General features: G+C 32.5%; 1 protein-coding gene across 31 annotated transcripts in view; it reads left to right on the top strand.

The window, feature by feature from the left end:
• The window catches only part of Nrxn1 (neurexin 1), a 1,068,088-nt gene that overhangs the window by 83,741 nt on the left and 969,533 nt on the right, over positions 1–14,814 (top strand). The window contains exon 3 of one of the 31 annotated variants that reach the window (XM_077792131.1): positions 8,263–8,267. The exons of the other annotated variants lie outside the window; for them this stretch is intronic. Within the exon in view, the coding sequence (XP_077648257.1) occupies positions 8,263–8,267 (5 nt within the window). The remainder of the gene's footprint in view (positions 1–8,262; positions 8,268–14,814) is intronic. 31 annotated transcript variants of the gene reach the window in all.

The following is a 14,814-nucleotide window of genomic DNA, read 5'->3' as shown; positions in this document are numbered from 1 at the left end:
TTCTGGTATTCAGACTCAGCATTAAACAAAAATATTTGTTTTTGTTATAGAATAAATTTCTAGTTGCAAATGAAAGCACTGAATTGGGAGGTTAAAGACATATTGTAACTCGATAATCACTGCCTGGTAAAGGTTGGCCAGGAGACCAGGGCTGCCTGTTTTGATTAAAAAGTATGTGAAAACGCCAACAGTAGGAAGCCGTATGTATAGGAAAGTGATGAACTGTGCAGTTCTCTCTGTCTTTTTTTCTTGCTGGACAGTTTAAGCAATATTCAGCAAAAGTAAGAAGTATTTGAATTTTAATGGATTTCTGGGCCTTCAGCACAAAGTTATTTAAGTCTCCGCCACCTGATACTATCTGTAGTGGATATGCTTCTTGTCATTTTTCAAAGTTCAAATCATAGTATTCAATGTTTGCCATATATTTTACACCTCCCTTCTGAAATTATATTGATTGAAGTCAGTATAGTTTTCAAACTGCTTAAACCATTTTACAGATTTGGTTGGTTTCCATATAATTATATGTAAGTGAAAATTCCAACATATTGGGACACAGGTAGACTCTAAGTTAACAGCTAAATGAGTGTCTCGGTTCATACAAACACTGTTAAATATGACTTTAGTGGGGTTGCTTCCCTACATCCAGACTGAAGAAGTGTGATAGCTCATAATAATCTATATGACAGCTTTTTCTGATGTGTGCTTTGGGAAACTAGGCTAATAGGCCTTATGCACACAATACTGAATCTCTCTAGAAGTAAATTTGAGAATTACTGGGATGAACAGAAATATGCGGTTTATTTATTTCAACTTGTCCTGACATCTTCAGTTTGTACCAGTGCATTGTGCATTAGTAAATGAGAGGTATAAGTGTTTAAAACTTATCAAGAACTCCTTGACAAAAATAACTCTTCTTAGTACCCATGCTCACAGTGTGAACTTATGTTTCTAGTGTCCTATGCAGTGTCCAAACTTGTGGTCAAGGATTCCTTGACAACTCTCATGATTAATGTGCCTTGGGGGTAACTTTAGGAAGTGCTGCCTGAAGATGGTAGCCCCATAGGTTCCCAAGTTTAAGTGATTTTTCCAAACTTTAGAATTACTACATCAGATCAGAGTAATTTTCATGCAGTTTTAGCCTCTGAGGTTATTATGTCCAAGTAGATGTGACTTGTAGAAATTTAAAAACATACAAATGAAGAGAACAGCCATTTAATAATTGTATTATTATTATAACCGATATAATCATACTTTATAAGTACATATGTGCCTTTTTTCCTCCTAAATGCTTTATAACTTTTTGAGCCACTTGATTCTTAAACAAATTCATGTGGAAAAATCCACTTCTCATGATGCTTCTAATTAATGTGTGAGGAAGCAGGATAATTTGGGGAGGTTCATAAACATTTTGAGTGTTCACATCAAGTTTGCATTCCATTGCTCATATCTGATCTATTAATGTTGGTTTTCTAGGATAATACTGTACATTGCACACCTAAGAATTAGGATCTAGGTCAGGGATCAGCAAACAATGACTGAGGATTAGGCAAACTTTAACCTGTAAGCCAAATCTGGGCCACTGCTTATAACTTTTTAAATAAAGTTTTATTGGAACGAAACCATAAACATTTGTTCATGTATTGTTTGTGATTGCTTTTATACTACAATAACATAGTTAAATAGTTACAAGCAGAGATGATATGGCCTGTAAACATTAAAATCTTTACTAACTGATATGGCTTGTAAACATTAAAATTTGTACCGTCTGGTTCTTTCTAGAAAAGTTTCCAAACCCTCATTAGATCATGGCCTGCACTAAAGATAGGTATTAGAATGCTGTTTACATCACACTGTTTATATAATATGTGAAGAGCAACAGAAAACATGATGTAATTCCCTCAAAATGAATCCTTCATTTGTTCTGTGAGTGTAAGTGGCACTCATCTGTTAATTTATACACATCCCTATGCATTAATTTAGGGCTTTAGCACCACAGTACTTGCTGAGTTTCCATCCTTCAGGCAAGGGTTATCTAATCATTGCTGCTAGAGGCTTTAATCAAGTCCTTCTTATAGAAAACAAACAAATGATTAGCCTTTACAGTATAGGCATAAACAGGAATTTGACTCATGAATTTCCTAATTATACTGAACCATTTTGGAAATCAGTTGGCATTCAAATTCTTGCTGTTACTCAGTATACAATTTACTTTTGCCAGATAGAAGTACTATGTAGGATAAGAAAATTTTTAAATATGTCAAGATTAAAATTCATTTTCACTTAAGTATTTCCCCCCATTTGCTCATAGAAAATGAGTTCATGAAAAAAAAAAAAGAAAATGAGTTCATGGAAGTAAGGAAATAATTGGATGTCTGTTATCTATAATTTATAGGATTTGCACTAATTTACAATAATGCCAGGAAGTAGGTTTCTTTACTTTAGAGATAGGCACTCTTGAGTCTCACAGTGTGAAATGACCTGCCCATTGTCACATTAGAATGTAGCTTGTGCAGGAATCCAATTGGGACTCCGAATCTCTAGGCATAGCTTTGACTTCCTTGCACAAGAGAATTATAACTCATTCTCCATAATTTCTGTAACCAGTGCCTAAAATGGATTGGCTCTTCTTGGGTTTCTTTGTTCCCCTAAATGTGCTTTTAGTTGTGCATAACAAATGGCAGGCTAAATACACATTCTTGGTTGTATCACCAGATTATTCTGTTTACTGTTTTAGCCAAGTGGAAAATCAATTCTGAAGTAAGATCCACAAGTTCCTTTTTAATTTTGTCTGAACAAAAAACAACCAAACCCTGCACATTTTGAATGCTGAAGCCAATTTTGATTTTATCGGAGGTGCAGAGGTGGCTCTTCATTTTGACTCCTCTCCACTCCATTCCAGCATTTGTCAGAAATCAAATGCCAAAGCCTTCCACAAAGGAACTGTCCTAAGGAGGTGTGTCGAAGAATTAGAAAAACGTACCCCCAGGAAATTCTTTCCTTTTTACTAACATGTTCTATGTGCCTCTGTAGCATATATTGTATTCTGAGTTTTTTTTTTTTTTTTCACATTACATTTGCCATTTGTGTGGAAGACTGATCTGGGCCACGTCATGAACCTTCTTTTTATTTTACCAAAGCTGTTTCACAAACAGAAATTCTTACAGGGATGGATTGCTTCTAATCCAGATCTTTATGAGGCCTGTAGAATATTTCCTAGGATAAAGTTCTAGATGCAAACAGTTACAATGAGAAGGTTAGGCTTGGTTTAGGGTCACAATCAGTTGCTTGATTTGAGGGAACATTTCTATCATGAGAGAAGTTTCTATTGGATAGCACTGGCCTTGAAAGAAACATATTATTGTTATTACCAAAATATGTCTGCTTGCTAGAAGCACTCATGTATTAGCTTAATCACTCTGGGCCATTGTTTTTTCATTTGTAAAATGAGATTATACATAAACTGTCTCTATTTGAGATATGCAAAATTTTAATTTGTTAGTTTTTTTTGAACTTGCAAATTCCATTGTATGTAGTTTCAGAGGTTCTTTGGAGTGAGTGGATTGTTTCTGATTACTTTTCCCCTTATCTTTCAGTCTGCTAATAAGAAAGAGTTCCTGTTTTTCATCTAAAATATATGTGAAGAGAAAAAAAAATTAACCAAGTTTGGATCACTAGCCTTAGTTAAGGAATATGTAACTTTAATCTGGTTTATTGTTTGGCCTGCTTTCTAAGTAATTTGCTTTTCTTTTTAATATTTATATGTTTTAGTTGTTGATAGACATTTTTAATTAATTAATTTATTTGTTCATATGTAGTGCTGAGGATCAAACCCAGTGCCTCACACATGCTAGGCAAGCTCTCTACCACTGAGCCACAACACCAGCCTGCAATTTGGTGGCTTTTAATTACTATTCCTTTTGGAGTTATTTTCACAGTTGTGACCCAGAAGTCATTTAACCAAAGTTATATTGTGTTACATGCATTTGGGCCTTTTATTTTGTTATCAATTAAACATGATGATTTTCACTTCAGTTCTAAAATTCTAAAACTCTTTCTAAATATCATTGCACTTTAAGTTTATTGATTGTAAAAAGATAAATGCTGTCAGAATTTTGAGAGCCAAAAGTAGTATTAAACAATAAATAGGAAATAACCCCATTGCATCAATATGTATTCAAAGCCAGTGTGCATTTAGTAATGCCTTAATTGGGGAGTCACTTAAAAATGTAACTGATAGTTATATAATCCTATACAATAAATGATTCAATTGTTTCTGTGTGTCCAAAATAACTATGAAATGAGTAATTCTAATTAATGTACATACCTACTAGAACCAGAAGGTATTTGTCATATTTACCAGATTTACATTCCTGAAAGGAGTATTTTAAAGTGATTAAAGAAAACTTTAAATTATGTATTTTTCTTGTACATAATAGATATGCTTATTTTGAATCATTTTAATTGGGTGGGACATTTAAGTTTACTGTCTACATATCAAATCCCATGAGGAACAATAAAAATAAAACTGATTAAATATGAAGACCAAAATGCAAAGAATGCCATTTTAAATAACTTTTGGATTTTTTGAGGCTTACAAAAGAAAATTGATAGGAAACTGTTGAGATCATCATAAAATGTTGCTAACCTAATTGAGATAAAGATTCGCATTCCATCCAACACATATCTCATTATAATTATTTAAATAAAAGATTAAAATTATGCAAAATCATTTTGAATCTAACTTCATTAAAATAATTTAATTTGCTAAAAGTAATTGTTTTTATTGATCTTTTACTAAATATATCATAAAATGAAAGAATTACTTTCAAGAAATATTGCTGGTATTTCACAGAAAATGATTTTTAAAAGAAGCTTCATGATAGGTCATATAAATTTAATGGAGTTACCTTAATTTAAATTCTTTTCTTTCATAATAATTTTCTTCCTGCAAATATACCATTAAGACTTTAGGGTACATGTGCCTAATTAGAAATTTGCTAAACTTAGAAAATAAAGAGGAAAGATTATTAGAATTTGGATCCAGAGACCTGATTTTACCAGTTAGTCAATCATTCTTCATTTAGTCCCTCATATTTACTACTTACCATGTGGTAAGTTTGTGTTTTCCCCAAATTATGTGTCCAGTAGTGAGTGTTCTATATTTCTGACCCAACAATATGACTTAACAAGATTCATTGTGGCAATGAAATTCCACCTATGAAATATTCTAGTTCCCATCCCACGACTGGTTTCATAGAAGCCAAACAAAAGATTAAGATAGGAAATTAATAACTCATAAAACACATTTGTTGGGCAGCTCCTACATATATACAGTGTATTGGAAGCTAAACCAAAGAGGGCTAGCCAATTTACGTGCTCATATGCAGCTTGCAATTTGTATAAGCAAGCAATGATTACAATAATATCCTGGCTAACACCATTAAACAGCTATTTTCTGTATATAAAATGCCTTGTAAGTAGCCATTATTGAACAAGTGGCTCTACATTCTTTGTAGTAAGTGAAAGTGACTCTATGGAGCAACTTAAATGTTTAGCAAACAGGAAAAATTTTTATGTTTATAAAATGTACCCAGATTCTTTAAACTGATAGTGGACACTGGAAGTTTTCTAAGTTCAGGCTCCTTACCCCCTTCTAGATCGTTTTCAAAGATAATGTGATAAAGTATTAAAATACTGTTTAATAGGGTCTTGCGTAGGATCTGCAAGAATTTTTCCTTTCGGAGATTGGATGTTTTTTTGACCCTCATAATTCATTCAAAATTTTTTCTTCTCATACTTATATTTCATGTACATTTATAAACTTCAATTTATTTTTTTTAGTAGGCCCACTTAAAATGATAACATTTACTATCTCAGTCAAACTAAAATAGTCTTCACACTGCTCTAAGAGAAGAATGTTATTTAAAAAAGTGTTTTTTTCAGTATTTCAAAAAACAATGACTTTTAAAAACTTTTTTCTACATGTCTTCTCAATGGGTACATGTTTTTCCATGGATATTTTGAACATAATTTACTTCATATAAGTATGAGATACCCATTGCCTGACTAGGTAATGCTGTGAGCTGTTTATTAGCACTATCAGCCAATCCATATACTATAATAACATCAGAAATGTATGAAGTTGTATGTCATTTTATTTTATGTACAGATGAATTTTCCCTAGTAGTTTTAGATCTTAAATAGTGCTGACTTATTTTGTATGAATCTCTTTCCAGCTATTTTAACACCAGAGGTTGGGCTATATGTCAAGTGACCTCAGTATCCTTTGGAGATCATCTGTACTTCTTAATACTTAGTTTATTCATTGAAAAAGAGCCTTGTGCTTGGGACATCTGGATTAATACTATTCTGTAGGTAATTGAGATTATTCATATATTTTCATACACATTCTGATATTGTCTCATTTCTGTTAGTATTTAACAATGGAGATTAAATGTCACTAACTTATGAAAAGGGGCTTTTTTCTGTAACTAGGGAAGAACATTTAATTTTAGGAACAGGCCTATATTCTTTAAATCCTGAACATAGACTTGACGGGTCTACTTAAAAAATTTACTGTATAGCTTGTTTATTCTTCATGTGAAACTTTTAAATTCATCATTCCATCTCCTAATGGCTTTGTCACTTTTTATTCCTTTACCATCCCACAATTAATATTTTCTTATCCAAGTTTATTTCTCTATTCTTCCTATTTACACTTTTAATTTGATGCATTTGTTTCCATAGATTAGCCCCATTGCAAGCTTTCAGACTTTATCGAGTGAATTAAAGGTTTGAGCTGCTCCTTATGTCCTTTTATTCTTCTGAGTCTCTGCTGTGTTTCACTTGTACAGAAACATTGATTCCTTCTTGTGCTACTTGGTTTATCATCGGATGGTGTAATGCTCAAGATGAGCCCCATCTGATAAAAAGGGATGCCCTTGGCTTATTCTGCAAGAGAATTATCTCTTCAGAATTATCTCTTATCTCTGCAAGAGAATTGTTGTAAAAGATAGTGGGAGGGAGAGTACTCTATACTAACTTTAAAACCACTGATGTTATTAAACTATTATTTAAAAAATATTGTCATAGACTGAAGTTGAAAACAATAATATTGAATGACCTAAAGAGGAACCCTGAGAGAAGGTAGGAGGGGATTATGAATAAGAAGGTTTTCTATTTCTAAATTGAATTTACTTAAAAATCAAAATATATTCAACAATTTGTCATTATTTGCGATATTTAAGGAAAAAGTTTTATGTTGAAAGCAGTAATAATTGTCCAGAGTTTGAATTAATCAAAGGCATGTTAAAATGAATCTAAATTTTTATTAAGGTTCTTTGTGAATTATTGTTATTTACAAATTAAAATGCAACTGTTAAACAGTTCCCCACATAGCACAAATGCAATAACCACATCTAATCTAAATTGTGTTTCATTTAAATAAATGATAGACAATTTTATATATTTTATTTAATGCCTATCATCATTAGACTAACACAGTTTTAGTGGGGTAGAGTAGTAGTTATATTATTGATAATAATATCAAAATGTATATTATAAATAGCTTTCTTATTCTACTTATGCTAACTTTTTTAGAAGAAAAAATATTTTTGTTGAGGAAAAAAGCAAACCTACATACAGGTTTGTGTCAGCTGGCACAAATGGCAACAAGAGTTTTTGTTTTGGTGGTTGTTACTTTTTTGGGGGAGTGGTGGTGGTGATGGTGGTGGTGGTGGTGGTGGTGGTGGTGATTGGAGATTAGAAAGGAGTTTGTGAATTGAAGTAGTTATGGTATCATTGTATTGCCAAACATTTTTAAGAAACATGTAATGAGTCATCACTTGATGAGATTATTTTGGAAATTTTTAGTTTTGAAGTTATTTGTGTCCAAAGAATGCAGATTTTCAATAATCATAGGAAGTAGTGTACAAAATGTCAAGAAATAATTAGGTATATCATCTTCCTATTATGTCATTTAAAGAAAATAAAATGAACTGCTAGAATTATGGAATTAATATTTCAAGATACTTTATAAGATCATAAAAACAAAATTCTCTTTATATTTATGCATGTTTTATTAAGCAGTGCCTGACCATTTCAGGAAAACATTAGATAAGGAATTATAAGGCTACCTTGAAACCTTGTATTTGTGGTGATTTGATTTCATCAGTCAATAAATCAACAGATAAAGGATAGATTATTAGATTATTCAAGCTTATGTCTCCCTCCTCTGTGTGGACTGGTATTCATATGGGTTAGTCCTAGTCATTAGCTGATATTAGCGCAAACAACTATATATACAAATGACATCTTCAAAGATAAAGAAATGGTTGCACCTATGAACAGATTATTTTCCTCTTAGTTCATAATATGAAACAGTTGATTTTAAAAAGAAAACTGGACAATGTATTTAGGTTTTTTTTTTTTTTCCTACTTGGATATTGATTCAACTTTTAAAAGATCTGAGTTAACCGCTCTGATCCCAGGAGATTTACTGTTCGGCAAGTATGTAAAGAGAATAAAAGTAGTATTTTTTTGTCGGATTTGCATTTCACAACAAAAATGAAAGAATGAATACCCTTTATGTGGCAAATTTATAATATATTTCCTTACTTATGAAAATATTTGGCTAAAAATGAGAGCCTCTTTTCTTTCAGATATTTTAAAAGAGAAAAATTTTATGGGCTGTGAATGAAATGAATAATTTCTTTAAAATTTTAAAGACACTAGGAATTTATGGAGTATTTCTCTTTTAGCTTTAGCTGTTAGAAATGAGTAGACACATTTATAGATATTGGCCTCATGTTTGCTGTAAAAGTCTAACAAAACTTTTCTAGATCTGATTTTTTGTGGAAATAATTCTTTCTAACAATATAAATCAGAAGACTGTTAACTTTTTTCCAGTAAAGGATTTTTTTTAACTTTATGGAATTAACAAGTATATGCAAATTCAAAAATACTTTCCTCAAACCTTTTCTGTCTTCTTGAAACTGTATCAATGAAATATTTCATACTTCTTACAGTCTTCTTACTCATTTATTCTGTTGTCTTGAAAATACTGATGATAACAGATATTTTGGTAATAGGTCCAGGAACATAATCCAACTTAGTTGACACTCCAGCATTACCTTTTGGAATTCAAGTTCATCACGTTCATTTTTTTTTTCTTTTTTGAAGTCCTTGAAATCCAAAGAAACCCAGGCCAGGAGCCTTGAAACATTTTATAAATCCACGGGGAATCTTTTACAATCTATTGGGCAACTCGACTTTGCTAAGCTAACTAACGAAATAATGCAAAGATTAAATGTGATAATATTTATGAGGCCATATTGAGAATGTCAAGACTACCTAAGTATTGATACATTATGTTTTATTCTCATCTGTCTGGAATATGTGGAAGAAGTTACTTCAGGTCTTACACTTAATCACATGTTATTAAAAAAATTATATTCACTTTGATTGTTTTCTTCTTTCCATAGACTGATTCTAAAGAATACAACATCAAGTTATCTTGATGTTGCTAGGTTATTTTTAGGAAGTAGAGAACAGCAATTTCTAGAAAAACTACCAACTTACAAACAACAGATTTCACTGTGTAATATAGTTCATATTTTTACCTGAAAACAGTAATTTCACTTGGGTCAACCTCAAGTGGTATTGCACTAAGTGATTTCAGTCTTGGAACCAAAAGAATTCTTTAGGACACTCTTCCTCCTATATAAATACTTATGATGAAAAAATATACTAAATATTTTAAATAAGTAGTACTTTAATAAAACCTGAGAATTCTTGGAAATTTTTAACTTTGTCTAATTTATTTTACAATGACAATAAAAAGGCCTATTTCATTTAAAATGCTTTTCACTGACTTCTACAAAATTTAAAACTTATTAATCATAAACTATGAAACATGCAAGTATCTTGAGTTAGTTTTACATACTAAATATAAGAAACTAAAAGCTCTGAAGAACTGAAAAATCCTGTAAGATTCAGTGCATTTTTTCTTTCAAGCTATTTGTTACATATGCAAAAGTCTTACTAAATTGAAGATGATATATGAAATATTTTTATTTTGAAATAAAATTTCATTTTTCCTTAGATATAAGAATGTATGGTTGACAGGTTAATCATATTATATAAACAGTTTTATTTTCTGTACAGGACATGTAAATTTAATTTAGCATTAAATTTAGAACTTCTTTTTATAATATAGTTTAGTCATATTTTTATACAAGTTTCTCTGAATTTTTTCACAATATACTTTTGCTTTTTGCTAGAAAAATTAATGTGTTTTGCATTAGTCTAAGACCCTAAGCATAAAAAAATTCAAAACTTTTTGAGTTTTTTCTTTTTTTAAACCTCTGTAGTAAAGTGATTTGTGAAACAAAAATATGGAAAAGTAGTAAATGTTTGGCACTTCTTCCAAATGAAGGATCACTGATCTCCTTTGGTGGGAATTTAGTTACTCTCCATCTGAATGATGGAGAAACTAGGACACCCTGCAAAATGTTCTCTGCTGCTAACAGCAGAGGATGTCTACCATTCATCTGAACACAAAGAAATTCACATCTGAGTGTTGACCTACCCAGATAACCGTTAGAAGTTTGATAGATTGGGCAGGTTGGCAGGGATGTATTTAAGTTTACCTCTCTCCTCCCGCCAATGCCAACCCCAGAACTTCACTGTTCTACTTTTTAAAATATACTTACTACAAGCTCTTGCAAAGTCAAGTACTATTCACCTGACCCAGGATTCTTTGGAGAGTTGTGTAGCGGTGATTGAACTCATTTGGGAGAATATATGGCACTCCGCTCATTGTTATCTGTCAATTCCATATCAGAAAGCATTCATTTTTCAGCAGGCAATAAAAACAAACTGGAGTGATATGAGTACACACATCATAGACTGAGCTTGTCACCATTTTACATCCACTGTTAAATGCAGATGCTCTTTCCCTAGGTCCAACTATTGAAATGAATATAGAAGTGTTAACTCTCAAGGTTTAGCTGGAACTGAAGCTTTAAAAGTGAAACAAAAATCCTTGTAGAAGCCCCTCATGAAAATATGAATTATAGTTTATGTGAATCATTCCTTGTATATTGTAATATGTTGACTAATTAATAATTATTAAATTCCATCAGATTCATTAACTGTAAAATTGAATATTAAGCCAGATGGCCTTCCTTCCTTTATTCTTCTAGCCATGAACACCATCACCCCACCACCACCACCCCCAGCCTTTTTTTTTCTTTTTTCTCTCTTTTCCTCCCTTTCTCTCTGTTTCCCTTCTTTTGGGAAATCATCGGTAATAAGTTGTAACACAAGTATTCCTGTAAAAAAAATATATTTCTAGGGAAGAATGTTTTTAGAGTTCCAGTTGTGAAGCCAGGACCATCTCTGCTGCTGCAGTTGGTTTAGAATTACCCACTCCTTCTTCTGAGCAGTGAGGAGGGAAAGAAGTAAGCTGGCTGCTCCAATTGGCTCCCCAGGCCCTACTACTGGTGGGGAGTGCCTCAGAATCTCATTTAGGTGGATTTGGAACAAGGAACTGAGGCCGTCTGTTAAAAATCATTTTTGAAACTAGCCAAATTCCTGCTCAGGGCTGTTTCTTTCCTCCCTTAAGTCTCCATAATGGACCTTTATGCTTCATTTTCTGTTTGAACCTCCTCTTGCTTCTGGCCAGTGTTTCTCTTCCTCTGGCTGACTGCAGCATAAATCCACAGTCTCAATGATTTCCTCCATTTCCCAGTCCTTGAAGCATCCCCAGACTACTGAGTTGTTTTTTTTTTTTTTTTTTTTTTAAAGGCTTTCACTGCTAACACTAAAAGAAAAAAATAAAGTAAAACAAAGCTTCATCCTGTACCACCATGGGAACCAGACTCTGCTACACTGGCATTTAATCCCCCAAATGAGGGATAAGAAGTCATGGGAGGGCCTTAAAAAGACTATAGAAGCTAGCAAGTTTGAAATGTGGAAAAGGCCATAAAACCTTATTTATTTCCACCACCAGGTTTGTTGCTATATATCCCATCTTGGAGAGATGGGATCCTGGTGACAAGTCACCTGCAGTGGTAGCAGTTTTGATGCAGGAGAGAGGGAGTCAAAATGAAGGGAGCCTATCACAGTCAATAGGCTAAACAGGAGGGTAAAGAAAGGGTGGGGGGAAGAATGCCCAACTGGTGAGGGACAGCTTGGGAATGTTGGCCATAGCATACAAGATGACCATTTCTGTATGTTTTGGATGAAGGGTTTCATATTGCTAAACATAAACACTGAATATATTGAAAAGAGTTATTTATGACATTTTATTTCAGACTTTAATTTGATCGCTGCTCATTATTACTTTTTAAAAATTTTTCTTTATATTGAAACAAGTGAATTTGTTTTCTTATTCATTTTTCTTTTCCTAGAAGCATATAATTAAGATTATGTGCCAAGAACACTGTCATGATAAACTTAAATTACTGTCTTGTGTTTTTATAAGCTGAGGGGCGGGTGAAAAGAGAAAAAAATGTTATGTAGATACAGTTTTGCAGTAATTTAAAGATAACAATTTAACCATGTGCCTGTGTGCTGCTCTCTTTGATGTCAGCACAAAGCCATTCTATAGAACGTGACTGATAATCTAGTGTCTATTTCCCATCTTTGTGATGGAAGCATATTTTATATAAAAGAAAAATAAAACTTAAAGTAGATTTTTTTTCCCCATGAGCTTTGGAGTCATTAATTTTATAATAAAAAGAAAACAAGGGTATGCTCTCTATAGGTTCTCATAGTTTAGTTGATTACTAAGGGACCCACCAATCATGTGCTCACCGAGGACTAGGTGAGCAGAATTAAGAAGCCAGGGTTTTCTGAAAATAAAGAGATTTTTTTTTTCCTAACTTGACATTGTTCACAGGTAAGGCCAGACGGATCGCTTTCTACCTTACATTAAACCAAAATATATTGCTTTCCCCTTATCCCCCAGCATGCCAGAATTCAGCGCCTCTCTCTTGCTGTTCAAAACCAAAATAGCATTTGGTTGCATAACAATGTACAAACACAAGCAGAAGTGGATGTGATGAGAAGAACTATTCTCTACTAACTTGTTATTCATTGTTTAGTCTAAAAACAAACTAGAAGGAAGGAGAGAAAGAATTATTCCTGGGGAGTGGCTATAAATGTTACTAGGGCCAGTTATGATGGTGTCCAAATTCTGAAATAGTGCTAGGGTTATTGAGTTTTAAATCTAAAGCCAAAAAATGGAGACCAAAATGGGTAGAATAGAATTAAATGAGGAAAGAATTGTTTTTAATCCTGCAACTGAGTAGGAAAATATATGGGAACTCAAGAAAAGTCAGTTCCAAGCCAGGTTTCTTTTCTTCTTCTTCTTCTCCTCCTCCTCCTTCCTTTTACTCTAATATTTTGATTAAAAAAAAATCTAAATCTTCCCAGATAGACCATTTTTCTGAACGTGGTCAAGTCAGGATCTTCACACATCTGGCATGACTTGGATTTACATGCAGGAAGTCCTACTAATTAAGTCTCTTTTTCTGAATTACAAGTCAAGGGAAGCTGGTGGGCAGGGCAGGATCAATAGCACCACCTGTGGGCCTGTGCCTTAGTTATCTCTCTTCAGGGACTATCAATGACCTTGACTTGATGAGTATAGTTTCTCTTCTAATATCCTATTTAGCACATCTCTAAAATGGGTGCTGTCTGAACCTGTTTTGTTTTTCAATTTTTATTTTTCTTCTATTAGAGTTTTATGCAGTTCTTTGCCAAACCCCTATTGTGACTTTGCTACCCACAATGGTATTTGCCAACTTTTTGCTTACAGAAACTAAATGATGTAATAGAATTGGACAGACTCTCTTATCCCTACATTCTCCTGAGAATTTCCAGATTTTATTGCCAAATTTTATTATTTTACTATACATTTTAAATAATCTTTTTAAAAGCATCTTAAAGAAGAAATATAATTTTAAAGGGCAGTTAATGGGAAACTAAACTGTATCTTAAACATTGAAATTGTATTATTTCCAATATAAATTGATAAAATGAATTGTTAATATTTATGCTTATTTTAGGTTAAAGTTGCCATTGAAAAGTAACAACTTCAGTCTAATTCCTTATTTGAGAGACTGGAAGCCAAAAACAAATTAGAAGTGAATATTACCAAATATTCAAATCACTTTTTTTGTGATTTCTTTCAAGTAAATTCTGGAAAACCAATTAGTGTGTAAAGACATTATGTCCACATTAGTTACCAAGTCTCTATCGTAAACTAACACTACATCAATAAATGTGTCTGTGTTGATACTTTGGTTTCCTGATACTATAGTTTAGACAAAATTGATGATTTTTAATTCATTCATAACAGTGCCCTTTAACAAAGTTATTCATTGAATGCAATGAAATGATGTATTTATACTTTTTACTCTCAAATTTCTATACTTTTTGTTGTTTTATTATTAGAAACACTGTTGCTCAAATACCACTTTAGAAAATACAGTCAATTAAGCAAAATATCATGATGAGACTAGAATGTCCATGTGTGTATAATTAACTATTGAAACTTTTTTGATAAGTACTGAAACCTTGCTCTTGTCCTATACCCCTAAGACAGCTGCCCCTTCCATGTCTAGTACAATTGCCAGTCTGAGTTTTAAAAAGACTTGAATTGTCTAGTAGGTACTAGTAACAGTTGAAACCCCATGTACTTATATATGGATTATGTGTAGGAAACATACACATAATCTGCTTTTATATGTGTTTGTAAATATACCCACATATATACACATAGAAATATGAATACATATACTATAT

The sequence above is a fragment of the Urocitellus parryii genome, chromosome 12 (assembly GCF_045843805.1).
Source record: "Urocitellus parryii isolate mUroPar1 chromosome 12, mUroPar1.hap1, whole genome shotgun sequence".
Classification (NCBI taxonomy): Eukaryota; Metazoa; Chordata; class Mammalia; order Rodentia; family Sciuridae; genus Urocitellus; species Urocitellus parryii.
This window is presented reverse-complemented; position numbering and strand designations above follow the sequence as displayed.